The following is a 16,675-nucleotide window of genomic DNA, read 5'->3' as shown; positions in this document are numbered from 1 at the left end:
AACGGTTTACATACAGTTTAAGGGAATCTGCCTCCCGCAGGAGAATGGTGCAGCCAGCCTGGTGCATCCCGGCCTGTTACTGTGCTGTGGGGAACCCCACTGCACTGGGAAAGGAGATCTGCAAAGTTAAACCAGCAGCTTTTCTTGTGAACAAGTGGCAAAAGCTTTCTCCAGTGCTCCCACTGCTCCTCAGAAGTAATTGGTCCAAGCCAGACACCAATTCTCAAAGCCTTTACCAAAGTAGCAAAATGTCAAGGTAGTGAGCAAGCCTGGGGTATTCTTATCCCTCCATGTCATTTCTCAGGCTTTGGCTAAATCAAGTTGTCTGCAATGACAAAAACTTAGCTTGCTTCTGAGATCTCAGAACTTTTTGCCTCCTGTGACATGAGTCATGGCTGCTTGTACAGTGATAAGAAAGATTACTCTGCCTATTCATTTTGACCCTTTTTTATCTTTTCAATCCTATGGGACTATCAGGAAAGCTAACTGGATTTTCTCCTAGATTGTTTATTTGTGAAATAAAAACACAGTTTGTGTAACACCTGATAATCATTCTTCTGTTACTGTAATGCAGTATATGGGAAAACTAAGATATTATCCAGCTGGTTACTGTGAAGAAAGCATAGCAAGTCCTGGAACATAGAGAATTCACCACTTGCCTTTTTTTTTTTTTTTTTTTTTACCAACTATAGCCGTCTTATATAGACTCAAGTGTGTGGTGTGTATGTGGGGAGCTGAACAGCCAGAAGAGGGTAGCATAAGTTAGTTAATAAACCTCATCTGTAAAGCAGAGCTGGTTTTGAGAGAAACACCTACTTATATTTCGGGCTGCAGGGTAGAGAAACATAACATTGAGAAAATCATCACCAAGCTTTTGACAGAATGTGGAAAGGCAGATTTACAGTCAGAACTGACAAGGATTAGACTAAGAGCAGGCCACAGAGCTTTTTGCGCTGTTAGCTCCTGTTTGACCATTAATAAAAATGTACATCCAAAGCAACTTCGGGACTTTGCTTTTAGGGGATAGCAGCACAAGTCAGTAAAACTAACAGTGTTACTGAGTACATCCTGGCATACTGTCTTGCCTGCATCAAATCTAAAAGGCCAGATGGGGAAGTCATGAAAACGCATAACACTGAGAGCACCTTGAAAGGATGGTTCAGGGCTGAGATAATAGAATATGAAACAGGAGCTTGCTGAGTTCACCAGACAGATGCAAATTTGATGGCCTGAATGAAAATGTTCTCCTTGCTGCTGCCCCTAATGTCTACCCAAAATAAAATGCTGCTCCCAGAGCCTGTATGTAGTTAATGAGTATTCACAAAGGGAATGTTGCCGTATCTGGCATAAGCAAAACCACCTCTGTAGAGACACCAGCTTGCAAGGAGCTTTGGAGAGTCTTCTTCTATACCTATGCTGAGGATTTCCTCTTTGAGGGCTATCTATCCAGCCCCTATCAATGCTCGTGACTGTAAACAGAACTAAATTGCTGCTGGGCATTTCATTCTACAGAGACATATCTACCTGAGTTAGCTTGCAATTTTTTCTTTACCCCTACAAGAGACCAAATGGCAGAACTCTTCTCTGAGAAGTTGATAGGGCTTGCCTGAGGAGGTGAATGAGAGGACAAGGAAGATTGGAGGATGACTGCTATTATCTGCATCACACTAGTGGTTAGAAATCCCAGACAGGATCAGGCCTCCACTGTTCTAGGTGTTGTACACTCACACAGGATAGGAAAAGCTGTAGCCTGAAAAAGGAAGCTGAAACAGACAAAAGGTGAGAGGGGAAAGAGGTACAAAGACATGAATTACCATGCCCAAGAGCATACAGCCAGTCGCTGGCCAAGGAATAGAAAATTCCTGTCAACTTGCTTCTAGCAGAGCTTCTTTAACTTGTTCAGAGGCTGTTAGGTGAAAAAGACTGTATGTGCGTTTACACCTTGGAAAGGCACTAAGGAGATTATACACCATTTATTCATATTTTATTTGTACTCTATACCAGAAGCAAAGTGGAAATGCAAGCTGAATCTTTTTTCTATAATTCTTTTCCCTCCACCCTTTCAAAAATAGCACATATAGAAAACATTGGAACTTTTCATTTCAAAGACTGTCACATCAGACTATAAATGCTAACTAGATGCCCTGCACCCTGCTGCTACAATGCAGCCACTTTCTCAGCTTGAGTGTGTCCATTATCCCTATAGCACACAAACAGCAAACAGGAGCTGGAGAAGGGAAGGGGACAGAGAGTACAGGTGTATGCAGGTGGCATTAGGGTGTCAGACTAATTTCATCCTCTGAAGGGTTTAGTTTCAGGTGTTGTGAAAACCTTCATGTGACAGAGAAAGTTTTTAAAGCAGCACTGTCCCTTCAAATTACCAGTCGCGCCTGGACTTGGCTGTTAGTTATAGAAAGGACTTTTAAAATGACATGCAAATATCCAACTGCCATGTCTGCTTCACTCAGTCCCATGTCTCTGACCAGTTTTTGTGTGATATAGAAGCAAAACTAACTATAAAGATTCCTTCTGGACATCATGCTGAATGATGCATAAAGGTTACAGTAATAAGCCGGCTCCCACAACATTTTCTGCCTTTGCATTATGCATTCTGGATTTGCTGGCACACAAGAGTGTAAAGTGATGTTTGATGAAGGCGGTTTTCTGCATACACATCCCTGCTCTGAGCTGCGATTCTAGGAGATCGTTTGCCATTTGTGTCAGTCTTGTTTGGCTGAGCTTCCCTCATGAGCTGCCTGTCCATTAAAAGGAGTGCGAGGGTGTCCATGCAGAGTCGGCTAATCTGGCTGGAGCAGTTTCCCCTTGCGTTTCCATGCTGCCAGACACCATTCCCTGCAGAGGGATTTGGACTGATGATGCAGTGTGTAAGGGGACATTACCCCTTAGAAACATGCTTGAAGGGCTGCTGTTCACCTCGCTTCCTGCGTTGGCAACATTTACAGAACTGTTGCTCACTGTCCACAGGCAAGGGTAGTGGCTGGAAAAAAAGCAGTACAAATTGAATGACTTATTTCAAAGCATTTTTCCCTGCACAAGGCTTACCACAGTAAAGTCAAGTGTGTTATCTGCTATCCGAATCAAGGTACTAAACTAGATCAGCTTTGCAGATCTTACGTGAAAAAACACCAATGACCATCAGACCTGGTGATGTTGGAGAGAGGCATGGAGAGAAATGTACAAATACACATGAGGTTAAGATTTAAAGATCTTTTTTGTGGATGCTTGCGTATTTTAAAGAATTGCAGCTGATTTTACTGGCACATCAATTAGAGAAGAAATGTGTATTTGTTTTGTGAAAAGGGGGGGAAACACTTCATAATTAATTGACCCTCTAGGTCTAAATTCCAGCCATTCCTAGAACTGTTTACTACCCTATTAACAATATTTTTGTAACAGAGCATGAATTAGATTGTTACATCCCTGCATGGGAGTAGGATCCTCATTTCATGCAGGAGAATAGTGAGGAATATGGAGAGGAAAATAATTTGGCTTTAAAACGCTCACAGATTGTAGATACCAGAGTTCTCTGTGGCTCTTCCAAGATCCTGGTTTTCAGCAGTGCTGGGGAAAAACGAAGCTCCCATTGATTTCAAAGCAGGAGATAATTAGCTTGTTGGAAATATCTGTCCAGGAATCTCAAGTTGGGCACTTAAGATATGTTTCAAATCCTCAACGCCGATTAAAGCTTGGAACAAAGTGGGAATTACCAGGGCAGTCCTACAAGCCTCACTGCTGCTAATACCAGCAGTTTTCCATCAACCTTACCTGGGGCCAGGGCTGGCAGCTCCCTTTGTGTGTGGCACTGAGAGCAAATTAGCATGTGGAGAGGATGGCAAAGTCCAGCTGTCATGTCCTGAGAATACCTGAAGGTTATTGCTGGAGCTCTCCAACAAATTAACTTTAGGGAAAAAAAAGAAAGAAAAAAAAAGCAACAAACAAATCCTCAGTGACTATTACAGAGACATTGTCTTAAGGCAACAGAACATGGGTAGACCTGAGGAGGCAATCTGATCATGAGGTTTCTAACCATAGGTTAAAGGACAAAAATTCACATGTTTATTAAAAGAGTAGCAAGGTGCCATTGTAATTCCAGGTGTGATATATGAGAAGGTACAGCATGATCGACATAGGATATACATTTTTGCAAGTCTGACTGATAGTCTTTTCATTAATGATAGTTGCCATATGACTGGCAATGTTTTGATACAGATTTCCTTATAACTTGAGCTTAAATATTTCCATTAAAGAAGATTCCTTGCTAAATTCTAATTAGCAAGCAGATTACTTTATTCTTACTCTTGTTTCTGGCTAATTTCCTCTAATCAAAGTAGAGTGAATTTCTGGAAGTCTGCACCCAGATCTAGAGAGTGAAAGGGACTCAAAAGACATTCTGGCAATACCAAATGCCCTCATCTCAAGTCAGCTCCTACCATGTTCCTAAGGGCTGCTTTGACTTGAGAGTGCAACTGCTTCATAGCATGACATTGAAAGGCGGCTTGCAATGCTCTTTTTGTATAATTGGGAGCTGTACTTTAAGCAAGATCATGCACTCATTTATAATTAACAGTTACAGTGCACCTAGCTCTTTATAACTCTTGTTTTGCTGCCTTAAACACTCTGTACATGCAGGGTTCAGTGCAGATTGTTACGGAGACTCATCACGCTATTTCCTAGCCTCTGCTCTTGCTTGTTTTAATGCTTATGCTAACCTAAAGCAAGGGTCAGTCAGGCAGAGAGTGTCTGTTCCCTGGAAGCAAAGCAGCATTACAGTTGTACCTGTAGGTGAATGATTTCTCTGCATGTAGGAAGGTGGGTACGGAGCCGCCCGATGCCCTCGCAGTGCTGAATATCGCTCACAGCTGCGGGGAGTGTGTGGAGCTGGCAGAGACAAAGGTCCAGTGTACTGATAATTAGAGCTTCCCGATGCACACATTGTATCTGGGTTGGAAATCAACCAGCCACCCACTTTGAGGGGAAAGAGAGAAGAAAACTATTATTGTACTAAAACACTGCAATACAATAAAGAAAGTAACCAGCCTTCTTGCAGAATCAGCTGTGCTTCAGAAATACCAAGCAGATTCCAAGATACTGGTTCATGGAACAACTGACAACCAAAAAAAGCCCCCCAAAAACCCAACCCCTCCAAAAACCCCACAACCACCAACCCTGAAAACAAGACCTGAAACAACTAACAGAAAATGTCACAAACTTCAAAGAACAAATGAAAGAAAAACTATCATTAAAAAACCCACAACCTCTGCTCCCCCCATTTTTCCTACCTGTTCAGCAATGAAAGGTAATTTTATAGGTGACAAAAATATTCACAGTTACAAATACAAAAAAGCGGGGGGGGGAGAAGCCCTAAAAATGTCATCCATCATCTTGATTCTAGATTACTTTTAATTTTGAAAAACTGCATCATAAGGAAAACGATCCCTCTGCAGAAACTATTGTATTATTTCCTGCTGTGGGGTTTCTTCAGTCGTCTTTTTTTTTTTTTTTTTAAAGGGTTCCTTTCAATTAACACAATTCAGGACTCAGTGAATGACTGGTATGATTCAGTTAAGCAAGTCCCAGGTTTCCAGCACCTATCATACCACACAAAACTTCCAGCTGACACAAATAAAAACCTTACAGTGAGAATATGTCATATGTTGACCTTCAGAGGCTGTTTCTGGAGCATCCTTGGGATGGTTTCTGAAAAGCAAAATATTTAGTGGTAAAACTTGTCATTGAGAAATTCCAAAAGAAAGTTAAAAACAGAACTACTGACTAAAAAAAAATGGAAAAGTTAAAAAGAAGGGAAATCCATCTTCTTTAACCACTTGCTAGGCAGCAGTGGACTTTTCTGCAGTCTGCCATAAAGGAAGCAGGAATTTAGGTTTGATGGTGTACATAAAAATGTTCCTAAGTTTGTGCCAAATTTGAGGTCTGAACCTGGAATTCTAAATCTACCTGTGGGCACTGTTCCTGCTAGCATCAACAGTCTCAGCCTGGCCTCCCGCCCAGACCAAGGCAGGGCTCTGCCTCCCGCTCAGCCCGGCAAGCAAAAGGCAGCATTCCCCCTCTGCAGCTGGAAACCCTGATGCTGAGACACAGCAGCTTAAGTGGCGAGATGAATGGAAAGAAATTCAGATTCTTCTGCAGGCACGTGGGACACTTCACATGTCAGAAGACATACCAGGTCCAAACTAAATTTGTTAGCAATAATGGACTGAAATGCATCATTTGGATGCCCTACTGCATGAGCATGGATGATGCAAGTAAAACTTTGAAAAACAAACCACAATTTATTTCTGATGGAAGCACCTCTAACATCTTATATAGTTAACACCTACAGGTTACTTTCAATAAAAACATCACACAGATTAGTAGCAGTGTAGTTATGTTACATTTGCAGTGCAGTTTCACTTTAGTTAAGCTTTTTGACACCCGCAGTTAACTATCAAATTATGGGATTCATTGGAGTTTACGTACAACGTAGTGAACGCACACAGTGTATAACATTACTGGGGAAGTTCACACCACCGCATTTCAGGCTTCCTGTGTAGACAGTGCTAAGTCCTAGGATCCGCAAGAGGATATTCACTCACTTCAGACCCCATTGTAATAATTATATAGAGAGTCTCCCCACTAATATCCATGGAGTGACTCTGGATTTAAGACAGCAGAAACAAGTTTAAGTTATATAATTTATCTTTCACATTGTGATGCTGCAGTTTTAACCGTATCGGCAGCAAAATGCTACTGGAGCAAAAAAAAAAAGATGAACTCACCTTTCTTTTGCATCCAGGAAGGCTTTGGCAAAGGGATTATACTTGATTTTGAGAGCTGTTATCTTGAGTTTACAGAAAACAAGGCATGTTAGTGAAGGCAATTTAGAATAGAAACTTGACAAAACATCTTCCAGAGTAATCTAAGTGGAACTGCCTTGGTTAGCTTAACAAAATATATCCCCACACATGATGTTTTCCAGGGCTGGTTAGGAGAGAGCTTTGCTCGTTGCAGAGTGCTGCGTGCTGATCAGCGCCACAGGCAGAACACCAGTCAGGGCAGCATAATGGCATGGTCCAGTCTGGCAAATCCTGTGGGATAGTGGACCCTCTCAAGAGAGTTTAAACACTGAATTCCTACCAAGTATGAATCAAATCTGTAGCAACACTAGCTAAAGGATGTGGCACACGAGTTAGCAATTGTCACAATCCAAAGCATCCCTCAATTACAGTTTTGAGGTTGGGTAGAAATTTTCCCATGGAATGCTGCACTGTTCTGCAATTGTATGTATTATAAGGAGTGGGCAGAGATAGGGTTATTGTTATAACTATCAGTCATTGCTGGAGGAAGATATTGGACTTGACTGTAGGGGTTTTTTCCAGTAAGGGATTGAGATGCCAGGACAGATGGACCAGTCTGGAATAGCCATGGCAGGATATTAAGCTAAACCTGGCTTAGTACTGCAGCCAGACACTAGATTAGACAATGTTCTACTGCAGAAGAGTATTAGACTGAATGGAGCATTATACTGCGTGGGACCAGTGGGGAAACAAGAAAAAGACCAGTCTGTCCATGCTGATCTTATAATAAATAAGCTTTTAATGTATCTCATCAATGGTGACCAAGAGCACAGTGTGGCATTCACCTACCTCTTCATTTTGATAGGCAGTCACGGCTATGAACTGTGTCTCAGGGAAGGAGCAGTTCATCACCATCCGGTGGGGGCCTCCTACACGAACTATGTGTACCTGCGGCTCATATTTATGCAGGGAGTTCAGCATTATCTGCAGAAAACAAAACAGAGACAGACCCCAACGCCACTCTGATACCCCACAGCTGCTCTTTGCTCTGGCTCTTTAATAGACCAGATGTCCCTGCTAAACCTCCCCAGTCAGTGATTACTGAGAGCAGAAGGGCAGGTGCCTTCCTCCCTTCTGATGAACTACAGGGCTGAACAGAAAGAGCCTTCACTGGACTTGGATTTAAAGCTTTCAATACAGCAGCATTAGTGAATATTTATGTTAGCAGCTATGGCTTTCAAACCATTAGGCTTCCACTGCACTAGAGGCTGTTGAAACTGTTAAGGGGCAATCCCTGTCCTACTGTCTGAAAGACTTAGAATCACCATCAGAGAAATCAGGGCCAGGAGGGAGCCGAGGCAGTCACCTAGTCATCTTTCTGGGCAAGATGAAGTGTATCTAAACAAGCCTTGGCAGATGTCTCTAACCTAGCATTAAAAGCTGTGAATAGCATTCATTCCACAATACACCTTCCTCAGGAAGTCTATTACATTGCTTAATTCTATCTACGGCAAGAAAAAATCTGTACTTTGGAAAATGCTGTGTGCATACCCATATATATACATGGAAGAACGCAGCCATTAGCATAAAGCACTATTGGTCAGCTTTTACTTTCTAGTAACAACACAGAAGGGGAAGCTGAAGCACAGAGCGTGGACATAGTTTACCTCAACACTGTTGTCAAGATTTCAAAAGAAAACAAGGGGAGCTTCAGTTGTTTGTTATTTGGAGACTTTTGTTTCTCATATGGCTTTTCCTCCCCTCCTTTCTACTTTTTTCCTCTCCACTTCACCATATATACATATCATGTTCCTTTGTTTTCTCCCTAGGGTCTCTTTGACCTTCCAAGTTGGTTTCCTGTAGCTTTTTTTACCCCTATGCATACTGTTCTGAGGCCTTTGACTTTTCAGAGGTCCTGAATGCAGGACAAGCAAATTCAGATCCAGTTCTATGCTCCACAATAAATCTTGTGTGCTGGTTCCATGTGTGACTTAGGAAAAGTCAGGTCATCTTTCTGTTCTCCAGTCTGTGAAAACTGAGATAATTTCCTACCTAATTAGGCTACTAGGCTTATGGAGTTACCTCACAAACCTAATGGAAATAACAGATAGAGAATGTATAATATTTACACAAAAAAGATTGATTCTGGGCTGACAAGTATCATCCAATGTAGGAGTTTTTTACAAAACAAACAAGCAAACAAAAGGTCTTGTGCAACATTTTACCTTTAGATGCATCGTCAAAAATAAAATATGAAACAAAACTAATTTTCCTGTTTGCATTTTTAAGGGGTTCAAAGAGAAAGTCACTTATTTCTGGTACATGTGGTTTCTTTCCAAAGGCCAAAGCTGATTCAATAGAATATTGATAATTATCATGATGCAGAAGCAGACATAGTAATTATTTCATTTAGGAGCAGCCTTTTATTCTGCTATCTGACTCCTGCCAACATTCCACTTACACCAAACAACATGGGGGAACACAACAAAAACCTAATACCCGTGACCATTTTTTCCCCCTTCTATGAAGTCCTATGTAAAAATCCCCAGCACACAAGACCAACTCTGAAAAGCCCCCTGATGATTAAGTAAACCACAGCACTCTGTCTCTCTTAACATCAAGAAGTCCATTAAAATCTGAAAGCGCCAATTAAGGCCTGTTTATTCCTGTTTACATTTGGCCTCCAGCAAATAATTGGCATCTGTGGGTGAAGAGGCCTGTAAGGGCCTCTATAATTACATAAATGCACCCTTGATATTTCTTGATTGGTAGGTGCTTGCAATTGAAGCCAAGAGGTGTATGGGGAAACATTAGGCCATACCTGCCCACTCCCATTGAGCTTGTTGGTAAGTTTGACTTTGCTGAAGGAAATAGCAGCTTTCATCCAATGGGCTCCGAAGTTTGGAGAGTCTGGGTGGATGTAGACGCAGCTGTGGTTTGGTGGCTCTGGTTTCCCAGCCGGCACCCATTCTCCATTGACGTACTTCCAGCGGTGGCCATCAGTTGGGGCGAAGTCCAACAGGAAGGAATACATGGCGTTCGGGTCCAAGCCTGACACACTGATCTTTAAAACAGGGAACATCCGCCTGGCCAGGAAACAAAAAAGGGAGACACCACTGGAAACTGGTTGCGAAAGACTCTCCTCAGTATGTTTGTGACCAGATGCTCACAGATTAGGTCAATGTAAAAAATATCCTCCCTCCCTTCATCTAGCTGAAGAAGTCTCTTAAAGGTTAATCCTTCATTTTATTTCAATCATTTGGGAAAAAAAAGTGTTATCTCTAAAGTAGGGCACTAAGGTCTTGTTCATGCCAAGAGTTATAAATATAATGAACTGTGTATAGCGTCAACAGAGTCCCTGGGATCTGGACATGCTAAATACAACATCCTTAGGTGTGGGACAAGAAGGCGTGAACAGGATTGAACAGAGCTGAAAATGACTGAGAAGGTGGATTGGAACCACAGTTTCACTGCATTAACTGCAGAATCCTATTATAAAGTGCACTACTTTGGTGCTTAGATTTCCCTGACACACAGTCCCGTACTCTGTCCAGCGGCTGAATCCCACTTGGTCTGACTCTGGATATATCCTCTAAAATCATCCTGCAATCTCCAGCAATCAGGACATAATCCCAGCCAGGTACTCATCAGATTCCAGTCAGATTTATTGACCACGCTACTCTATACAAAGGTTTTTCTCCTTCCTTTGAAGGGATGGTCATATTCTATCATCTTTGTGAGCAAAGTCAGTCACTTCCCTCTGTCATTTCCTGTGGTTCTTGTGTTAATCCCCAACATCTCCCACTTGAGTAATGGTTTCCAGGTAGTGCTATTCTAAATGTCCTAATAAGTCTGCTACATTTTCCTTGTCTAAAAATACTTCTTTACTTTATCAGAGTTGTGTCAGGTTAGTCTGGCATGACTTAAATTTAATAAAATGCCTTTTTATCTTATTTTCCATTGTCTGCCACATATTTCCTTACTCTTTGCTTCAAAATACATCCTGAATTCTTATTACAGGGATATATTAAAAAGTCTGTAGTTAGCTGAAATGTGTTTTCTCCCTTCCTTGAGTGTAAGTACTCGCATACTGTCCCACTACTATTACATAAACATCCAGTTTGAGAAGTCTGGTTAAAAAACCTTGCCATTAGACCTTGCACTGGGCAGTTCTTCCAGTAATTTGGTCCTATCCTTCCATATTCCTGACCTCATCAGCTTGGTCTTCTACTTTTAGTTCCACCTTAGATGCAACGTTGTCCTTTACTAAGCTCTAGACATCTACCATCCAGCCTTCCCACCATCTTGTGCATTTAAAACTGAAATCCTGCCTTTATTTAGTTTTGGGAAAATGCTCCTTTTGTGCTTAAAGGTCCAATGCCACCTTTTCTCCATCCCCTTTTATTTATTATTTTTTCTTTTGTAAAGGAGATTTGCAGCAGCTCACAGCTAGACTTTCAGCAGTTTTCTGTCTGTCCCAGTACTTGTAATCCATACCACAGAGCTTTGAATTGGCATCTCAGTGCCTGAAAGTCTGCAGCAATAGAGTTAGTAGGACTCCAACAGTTTCAGGAACTGGGAAAAATTTGTGGTCAGCAGAACAGAGGAGTCTCCCAACAAAGGTGTCCTATTCATTAAGTTTCTTAGCTTGTCAAGGAATACACATCGTTACTGTGGAGGATTATTATAGCTGTTACGTATTACCTCCTACATTCTTCTTATATGAGTAAGAGGCTTCCCTGCCCCACACTCCTCCGTACTGACCTCTCCTGGCAACTGCCATTTTGCCATGCCACATTTTTATGCACAGGCCAATAAATCTTCAAGCTCCTTTTCTCTATGGGTACAGAGAGACTGGTTACACCAGGCAACCACAGCAGTTTTCCAAGGTCTGTGGCCATGGGGCTAAGGTAAGGTAGCTCTCTAGGCTCAGTTAGGTAGCAGTGCAAGACGTCCAAAATACACCAGAAGAGAGCTGAAATTCCAGGCTCTCTCAAGGGACACCAAAAGTCTCTGCCCCTGCAGCCATACTCTCCAGTGATACCCAACTGCAGATTGCTAACAACTTCCTATGACATCCCACTCGCCACCTATCTTTCTGGCCACCTTTATATAGTTTTTGCTGTATACATTCAGCACCTTCTGCTGACAGGAAAAGACAGGATTTGAGAAATTTGAGATTTTTAATCTAATGTAAATACTTGGTGATGTAGGGACAGTGCAATATTGAGAAAGATATATTGAACCGTGATCTTTCTAACTAAAAGCAGCTTAGCCAAGGATTTATATGCTACATTTAATGCGTCTTTCTGACCAGGATGCACCAACTATCAAACTGGGATGTGATAGAAAGTATGGATGCATTGCTCCCTGTGCCCTCTAGATCCCCTACTGTCAGTCTTCAGAGTAACAGACTTAGATATTTAGCTGAAATTGGAGAGGAAAATTCATCCACACGAAAATTTAATTTCACTAGATGTCTCAGAACTATTTGTTACATACATAATTCCTCTGCTCACAATGCAGACTTCTCTGCCTTTCTACTTGAGAGGCTTGAGTTTATCCCCAAAAGACCTACAGACTAATGCCAGAAGAGAATACAGTATCATCAAGTCTAGCCTCCTGTACCACAGAGATTATAGCACGTCCCCGCATCAACCTGCTTCACACACAGTTAATCCCTGCCTCACTTGGACCAGCATGTCTTGACTGTGCAGATTCTAATGATGGAAAACTTACCACCTCACTTGTTCTGCTGATTAAGTGGCTTTACTCTTAAAATCACATTTGTCTGTCTTTTAGCATGGCAAATGATGATTTCTCCAAATTTGTCTCAGTCAGAATGTTTGTTTCAACGATTGAGTAGGTACACACATGACCTCCATTACCGCAATAGCTGAGCACTTCAGCCTCTTCAATTTATTTAGAGCAGATCTACTACAATTACTCCACGGTACAGAACATGAGTGGGAACATGTTTGATATCAAACTTGAATGTGTAGTAGCCAGTAAAGTTGCTTTAGCATTTAAGCCTGGAAAGGGCTTTTCTCCCCAAACTCACGTTTGCCTGCCTTGATCCACTGTGGATTCTCCCCATATGCAAAGGGGAACAGTGGCACCTGCCTGCCTCCGTACAATAATGTGGATTGCAAAGTCTCAGGATACTGCATAGCTAATATGGTATAAACACTGAGAGAGGAAACCTGCTCAATCAGAGAACACAGCATTTGATATCGAAATACCAACTGAATACAATAAATCTGAGTAAAATAGGAAACTGATTCCCACCGTATCAGCTGCACTCATTGGGATGTATTTTGTGATATAGCATGCGGTTTAATTTCACTGATGTCTGTCCTGTTCAGAATACATCTATCTTCCCTGTGTACCTAGGCATAGTGCTGTGGCAGGTAATTATTATAATGAAGTACGATACAGCAATGAAGTCACATCTATGTATTAACACTGAGGTTGATTCATCTAATTATGACATTTTGGGACCCTCGGTACCAATTAGAGATAACTCAATCACAGCAGATAGAATTGTGCATACTAGAATTTGACACTTGAGGATCACTAATCAATCAGCCTTTCATTCTCTGGGATGGTCCTGTATCAGGTTTCAGTTTAATTTCTGAATTTTGCTAACAATGTGTCCACACACACTGTCTTAGTTTTCACACGCAGAAGTTCAGACTGGCTCTTCTCGTTAATAGTAGAACACAGTTTTCAAAAGCATTTGTACACCCTTCAGCAAGAATGACTGAGTTAGTTCTACTGATTTAAGCAACAGCAGAATTAGATCAATATTTTTTTCTATTTAGGATCCCTCTGAAGACAATTACTGAAGAATCTTGAGCGTGAAAAGAACTCAGCACTCATAGGAAACTGTCTCAAATTTGTCTCCTTTTGAATAGCATGGAGTTGTTCAGAGAGCTTTGCTGCAGGCCACTGTCTGTATTTCTTTTTGGTGCGCTGATGTGTATGTTATGGAAGATACTTTCAGAAGTGCAAGGATCCTTTTTCATAGTCCCTAATGCTACACTGACTTTTTAAAAAGGATTTATGAACATGACAGCATGACATACTTATTTTTTTTTATTTTGAGATGGCTGTAGTTTGATCATAAAAAACCCTATTCCTGCCCCCACTAACATTACTGGAGCTGTCACTGGCTTTAGGAAAAATAGGATCAAGCTGATAAGGAGCGTATAAGTTAGAATAAAGAAAAACAAGGCAGCTTACACAATGAAATAAAAAGTAGCCAGGCATATTCAAATAATGAAAGATTCCCTTATCATCATAAAGAGATTTTATCTATGCACTCACCTAGACATTTTAGAGAAAACTAGTATCACCATACAATCATGAGTTACATTAGCTGAGAGGAAAGAAACTGAAAAAAACCCTGTTGGTAAGGTGCAATTTTTTGTACCAATTTAATTAATTGGAGGCAAACCTATCTTACCTCGTTTTTGGTCACTTACCCTGCTAAGGAGTCGGTTTAAGCTACTGTACACTAAGTGGAAGTCCACTCAGAAGTTTGCTGTAGTCTAACAGCAGTTTTTAAAGCAATTTAAATGAAGCAGAAGCAGCTTCTCGGTGTGAAGAAAACCTCAGCAGAAGATTTCTATTCCCATAGGCTATTAGGAAGAATCAGAATGGCAATAGGCAGCATTACACCAAGAGCTGATATTTTGGCAAGGTAGCTGTTCTCTCAACAGAATAACCTTGCTGAGCCAACAGACTAGATTTTTCCTTTTAACTGCTTTCACCTATGTCCCTTGTCAAGCTACAGTCAACAGTAATATCATCCTCAAATTCCGCTAACTTGAAGTCTGCAAAATTAATAAAAGTCACACCATATAAGTAAATCTTTCTCTCCACCTCTTAATTCTTCTCTCCTATTCAGATCTCCTGAGAGCTCTTGCAAAAGAAATGCGTGCATCTTGGGGGGGAGGGGGGGCTAGGGGTGGAGAGGACACACGGCAGAGGGGTGGCGAGGGTACACATTAAATAAAAACCTTAGTACCACTGTACCAGTGAATCTTATTCTAGTAGTTGCCTGTCTGTTATGGGCTGGACTCTGCTGTCAGCCCAGTTCAGAGAAGAACCTCTGTGGAGAGCCTCCTTCAAGCCAGTGTCTGATTCAGAATTAGTATCCTTCTCGCCAGGTTTTACACTCTTTTCCTATGCCTTTCTGTGTTCCCAAAATAGTAAGATATGTGATCCATTTACATCACAATATTTCGTCTTTCTGAAACTCTGTGCGTTAACCAATATTCTGCGCTTGTTTCTAAGGGCATCAGCAACAACTACGGAGCAATACCATTGTGGGACCACACAATCCGGACTGCACATACATGCCACATAGGGCACAGTTTTATTGTAGCCCATTGCAGTACAGACTGCTTGTACAAGCTTTTAATACCCAAGGCCAGAGAGACAGGAACTGCAGCTGGCGATAACTTCACCAATCTGCTTCTGTACAGTAATTTGAGGTTTACAGGTAAGGACTTGCTAATAAAGGCTGATGATTATTAGTACAAGAAGCCATTCAAAAGGTTTTGAGGTACCATCTATTCCCTTGCAAAAGTTCCCTTTTTGTGCAACATTAAGTCAGTCAATATCTTTCTCCAGCACGTTTTGCAAGCAGGAATAAAGGGTGGCAGGGATGGTTTAGCTGTGACCAAAAAGTAGGAGGGACACCCCTTTCTGTTCATAATGCTGGTTTTAGGGGACTGCAAGGCTGCAGGGATAAACTGTTAAGTGCTCATTGCAATTCTTGCCAGTCTGCACACACAAGTTATTATTATTCCACTTAACCCGCCTGGCTATCACCTATACTTAGCCCACTGTGCTGAGCAGATCACTCACCTGCCGTTCTTGGTCACGATCATCTCATTAGTGACTTCCCTGAATCTCTGCCAGAGCGTCGCATCCTCTAAGACAACCTGGAGCTGTTTCTCAGTAGGATCGCCTTTGTCTCTCCCAGCCCGGAGTTCACTCTCCACTACGCTGAGTAGCCTGGAGACGGTACAGTCGCTGGTTTTTTTGCAGCCCAGGTCTGCCATGACGACTTTACTGCCAGAAACTTCAGTAGCTGTTAGAAGACAAAAATAATGAACTAAATCAAAAAACAAGTCAGTTCATTAGGCACCATCTGACAAATGCGCTCTCCTCACTCTTTTGCCACTGACTAGCTCTTCCCTCTGGAAGTCCCAATGGGCAGCGACACCAGCGTGTGGAGGTTTACGCACACACTCCGCACAAAAAGAGGACTATCTCCTAATTACCTGTCAGACGGTCAGGTGGGTGGCAGGCTGATGACTCAATTGGCTGCCTTGAAAGAAGAGTCCTCCATCCAAATTAGCATGCTTTTATCTTTTTTCAACCTGAAGTGGGTCTAATTGTTCTGCTTGAGAACCAGGTTTCCATTAATGAAAATTGTTTCATTTCCAGACTGAAACAATGCATGGAAATTGCATTCACGCTGATGCGGACTCTAACTGAAGGAGCTGGTAACAGTCAAGATAGTTACTCAGAGAAGGTAGTCTTAAAATATTTTCACCAGGTGTGTTGAAGAAACGCATTAACCTCGTTCCTCTATGTTCCTAAATCAAAATGTAATAGTAAGAAACCCTTCTGCACCAAGGTTGCAATGTACAAGGAGAAGGCATCGTCCCTACACTCCACTGTCGATGCCTACCGTGTCCATCCCTTGGTCTCACTGTCATTCACAAAACCCCTGCTGCACCTCACAAGCAGCTGAACATGCCTCTGGCTCCATTTCCAGGGACAGACCCCACGCTTCTGGGGCTGGGTGTGAGCCTAACTGCCCGAGGCCTGGCATTGCTGAC

General features: G+C 41.9%; 1 protein-coding gene across 1 annotated transcript; it reads right to left on the bottom strand.

The window, feature by feature from the left end:
• Window positions 1-2,017: 2,017 nt before the first annotated feature.
• Window positions 2,018-15,904, bottom strand: TBX19 (T-box transcription factor 19). The gene is made up of 8 exons (XM_075034756.1): window positions 15,693-15,904; window positions 9,637-9,901; window positions 7,665-7,799; window positions 6,798-6,859; window positions 5,657-5,718; window positions 4,798-4,986; window positions 3,787-3,919; window positions 2,018-2,998 (listed from the first exon to the last, which is right to left on the bottom strand). The coding sequence occupies exons 1-8, from the start codon at window positions 15,887-15,889 to the stop codon at window positions 2,764-2,766; spliced, it is 1,278 nt and encodes a 425-aa protein (XP_074890857.1). The 5' UTR covers window positions 15,890-15,904; the 3' UTR covers window positions 2,018-2,763.
• Between the last annotated feature and the right edge of the window lie 771 nt (window positions 15,905-16,675).

Source organism: Buteo buteo, chromosome 8, assembly GCF_964188355.1.
Source record: "Buteo buteo chromosome 8, bButBut1.hap1.1, whole genome shotgun sequence".
NCBI lineage: Eukaryota > Metazoa > Chordata > Aves > Accipitriformes > Accipitridae > Buteo > Buteo buteo.
The sequence above is the reverse complement of the archived record's forward strand: the minus strand, read 5'-3'. Positions and strand labels throughout refer to the sequence as shown.